The sequence below is a fragment of the Octopus bimaculoides genome, chromosome 25, assembly GCF_001194135.2.
Source record: "Octopus bimaculoides isolate UCB-OBI-ISO-001 chromosome 25, ASM119413v2, whole genome shotgun sequence".
NCBI classification, from domain to species: Eukaryota; Metazoa; Mollusca; class Cephalopoda; order Octopoda; family Octopodidae; genus Octopus; species Octopus bimaculoides.
In genome coordinates, this window is record NC_069005.1 from 26,653,665 (window position 1) to 26,658,198 (window position 4,534).

Consider the following 4,534-nt stretch of genomic DNA (forward strand, 5'->3'; position numbering starts at 1 on the left):
TCTATCAATAATTCCCCAAAACACTGCCAAACTAAAATTCTGTTTTTATTCCACCATCAAGGAAACCATTTCTAGTCACTACTTTGTACTCTATTGACTCTCCTTAATATGTTCACCAGCTGTAATGTATATAATTCATATCTGAATAAAAGTTCATGAATATCAAAACTATTGTGGTAGTTAGTTTTGAGTTTATGGTAAATGGATTATTTTTCTTCTTTACTTCCTTTGAAACAATTACCTTTGGTGTTTTATCCTTTATCCTTTAAACCTTTCGCATTTAAACTGGCCAAAATATTTTGCTTGTTTAATTTTCAAACTGGCTATATCTGGCCTCTCACACCTGCCCTACAATGTCATTCTGAAAATAATCACATTATTGAGATCTCAAAGCAAGAAGATAATGCATGGTAAATTCAAAATATTGTAAATAAATAAGCATTACATTTGACAGAGTAATCTGAATGCTACATGGTTTAACTGGCCTCTCACACTTGCCCAACAATGTCATTCTAAAATTCAAACAATCATATCATTGAAATCTCGAAGCTATGAGATAATGCATATTTAACTCAAAATATTGTAAATAAATTAGCATTACATTTGACAAAGAGATCTGAATGCTAAATGGTTAATGTACATCATAAAAATACACATACACACACAAGGGAATATCAGCAAATCACTGCAAAACAAATATCATTGGTGCTTTCTTTGCAAAGTACCAACTTCCATCAAAAATTTTCATCCTCCAATGCACACCAAGAAAATACACACACACACACATGCATGCACATCAAGGGAACAGCAGAAACTCACAACAACCCTATTATCCTTAGAGTTTTCTCAGTAAAGTACCGATTCCCAGCAACAGTTTATCCTTCAATGTATATAAAGAAAACACATATTAAATTTCCAAGGTGTCTCCTTTATCATTAATGATTACAGTACATTTTGGCTCAGTACATGAACATATTCTAGCACTCACTCAGCCGATTGTTTTGAATGAAGAACAAGCCAAAGTTTAGGATCATCAGTAATTCCAGCAAGACATGATATATTGGTTTGGCTTTTACAGGCAGAGATTTTCAGTGGGGATGTCCACGAGTGTCACAAAATTATTGATGTCGAAGGAGTCCAATTTTGGACGAACAGGCAAGACCACAACAACTGCATTGGAATGCAGGCTAGTCAGGGTTGGCCATAAGGTCCTTGTTTTTCTCTTCGCTGCTTGTCTACAAGGATGGTCCTGCACGTGTCTCCAAAGGAAGGCACTGCCCAAGAGGGCAGTAAGGTGCCAGGAAAGGATAGTTAGTGGCAAGAACAGATCACTGGCAGCAATCAATGTGACAGGTGCCAAAAGATTATTTTAGGGATTCCTTAAACGCGATTTCTTCAGAGAGCCCTTTTATTATTAATTCTGTTAGTGTTTATTCACTCAAATTCTGAGCATCGGCCAGTCATCTTAGGGTCGAGTAAATACTGTTCTGCTACTGAAGATGTCAAATAAAACTGTTACCACACTTACGCAACTATTTTATGTTCCTCGATTACATTTTTAAAAAAAAAAATTCATTTTAGAGTTGTCTCCCTTGCACTCCGGGTGCAATTAGAGTTAACCACCCACAAAATCGTAGAACTAATGCTTTAAAACCCAGTGATTCCCAACGCGGGGCATATGCCCCACCGGTGGGGCCTGGGAAAATTATAGTGGGACATGGGATATGGGAAATCAGCTTCAGCGGAATTTGAACTCAGAACATAATGATGAATGAAATTCCACTGAGCATTTTGTCCAGTGCACTAACGATTGTGCCAGTTTGCTGCCAAAATAGTAATGTGGGCTTGGTTAAAAAAAGGGGCAATTCAAAAAGAAAGAGAGAGCCTAATTGTAGCAACCCAAGACCAAGCGATGCAAACAAACAACTTGAGAAAAATATGTGTGGAGAGAATGTGTTAGAAAAATGTAGAGCTTGTGGAATTTGGAATGAGACAGTGGTATACATTGTGACAGAATGCACCAAGTTGGAACAGGAGGAATATAAGAAATGGAGGTACGACCAGGTTGTAAGAGTTTTACACTGGAAATTTTGCCAGAAATGGGGATTTGAAGCTGGAAACACATGGGACAATCATCATGTCGAAAGAATACTGGATTCGGAGAAATGTAAGACTTTGTGGGACTTTCCTATTCAAATGGACAAGAAGTTAGAAAATAATAGATCTGGCATAACAATTATAGACAAGGAAAAACAAAGTTACTTCCTAATCGGCCCATCATGTCCATTTGATTCCAGGATCATAAAGAAAGAGGGTAAAAAATAAAAAAGTACAATCCCTTACAATTTGAAATAGGAAGAATTTAGAGTAAGAAAACTGTAAAGGTTGTGCCTGTAGCAATTGGTGCGTTGGGAACAGTAAGCAAAGATATAGACAAATGGCTGAAGGAGATTAGAATAGAATGCCCGGTAGAGCTCCTACAGAAGGTTTGTCTCTTAGGGACAGCAAAGATTATCAGGAGAGTTCTAAGCATTTGAAAAAGACTGCTGAAAACTTGTGCATACCTAAGGTTACCGATAGTAACCTGCTACTCAGATAAATCCTATCAGGGATAAGACCGAATCTGAGTCAGACCAAATGGCACAATGCCTGAAAGTTCAGGGAAGGGAACTATTCGATTATATCGACCCCCAGTGCTCAACTGGCACCTATTTTATCGACCATGAAAGGATGAAAAGCTAAGCTGACCTCAACAGACAAAATGCCATTAAGTATTTTACCTGGTGTACTAATGATTCTGCTGGTACAAGGCTAGCAGTCTTAAGGGAAGAAGTAAGTTAATTACATTGACCCCTATGCTGAAGAGATACTTTAATCGATCCTAAAAAGTTGAAAAGCAAAGTCAACCTCAGCAGGACTTGAACTCAGAACATAGAAGAGTTGGAAGAAATATCACGACGGAAATAGAGTGTGATTTGGCTACTATTTTTAGCAGGTCAAAGGATGGCATAAAACAATCATTAGCAAACTGCAACCCAAAGGACATTCTTTGAATTTTTTTTTTTTTTTTTTTTTCTTCTGCAGCCCACCCGATGAGCCAAATCTCATGTGGCCTGCTCCATCACAAAAACAGTTTCCTATGCCAGGCATCAAAACTCTCTCAATTAGCCTGAGCAGAGAGTAAGATCATTCCAGGAGTACTTCGTTAATCGGATGAAGGGAGGGGGACGGAAACAAGCAAACTGAACTCTATTCATCCATTCCAAACGATACACACATGCGCAGACAGATCGAACATTCAAACATATACTGAGAAAATTTAGACAAAAAAAAAAACCCAAAAAAAAACAGCGAAGAGTTAGAAAAGATCAGATGGAAGGGGCAAAACTCTTGGTTAAAAACTGAACATCTTGAAAATTGAGTGCGAGAGCGAATCTTTTATCTATTACATGTTCCAATCATTAGACTGCGGCCATGCTTCAGCACCGCCTTAAAGTGTTTTTAGATGCTAACCAGTGGGACTGAACCTGAACCCATGTGGTTGGGAAGCAAACTTCTTACCACACGACTATGCCTGCAATTATCTCTCTCACACACACACACACACACACTATGTATACTATATCAAATTATACTTGTCTGTAAACATACTGACATAGTATAGATATAATATATACCTGCATATAAACAAAGCATACACAAGTTAAACTCTGTGGAATACATGGTTACTTATCATAAACATTTAACACCTAGACAATGGAAGCAAGTCCATAGTAGATACAATGGCAACAAGACTGGGTTATATTTACTGCCACTGGCATCACCTGTACGATAACCCATGTGGATCATATCAACCAATCACAAGGGTATCAGCCACCTTGTTACAATAGCTGAAAGCATAAGTCACAAGAACTAAATACTACATAAGAAAAGAAATATAAATATTATTATCATGAATATTTTCATAAACCAATTGTATGATAACCCACAACCAATTGCCAAGGTACCAGTCATCTTGTTATGGTAGCTGAAGAACTAATACAAAAAGAGAAAGAAAAAAAATACAAATTCTACATGAGAAAATAAATATAAATATTATCAACAGCAATATTTTCATGAAACCAATTGTGTGATAAATGTTGATGGAAATGCTTACTAAGTTTTCAGTAGGGAAGGACTGATTCTTGGTACAAAATAATAGCACCAAAGCGGAGAGAGACGATTTCCGTCCATTCTGAAAGTAAGCAGAGAAATCAAACATTTAATATTTTTTCTTCGTTTTTTTGAAGAAAACGCTTGTTATTTCTTGTGGTTATTTGCTGTTACTTTTATTCCTTGGCGGGGTTATTAAAGAGGTTGTAGCTGTTATTCTTGGCAAGGTTATAATTGTTACTGTTTTGTTATTTTTGAGGTGAAAGACGAAATAGTGAAAAACACCCGCTCCATTTTCTTTTTACATATTATCATATAACTATAAGATATGATATTATATATATATATATATGTATATATATATATATATATATATATATAT

The 4,534-nt window shown here is 36.4% G+C and overlaps 1 protein-coding gene across 1 annotated transcript in view; it reads right to left on the reverse strand.

Moving 5' to 3' along the window:
* LOC106877620 (arf-GAP with coiled-coil, ANK repeat and PH domain-containing protein 2) overlaps positions 1-4,534 on the reverse strand; it is a 248,627-nt gene that overhangs the window by 79,683 nt on the left and 164,410 nt on the right. The window contains exon 14 of the mRNA XM_052976629.1: positions 4,157-4,234. Within this exon, the coding sequence (XP_052832589.1) occupies positions 4,157-4,234 (78 nt within the window). The remainder of the gene's footprint in view (positions 1-4,156; positions 4,235-4,534) is intronic.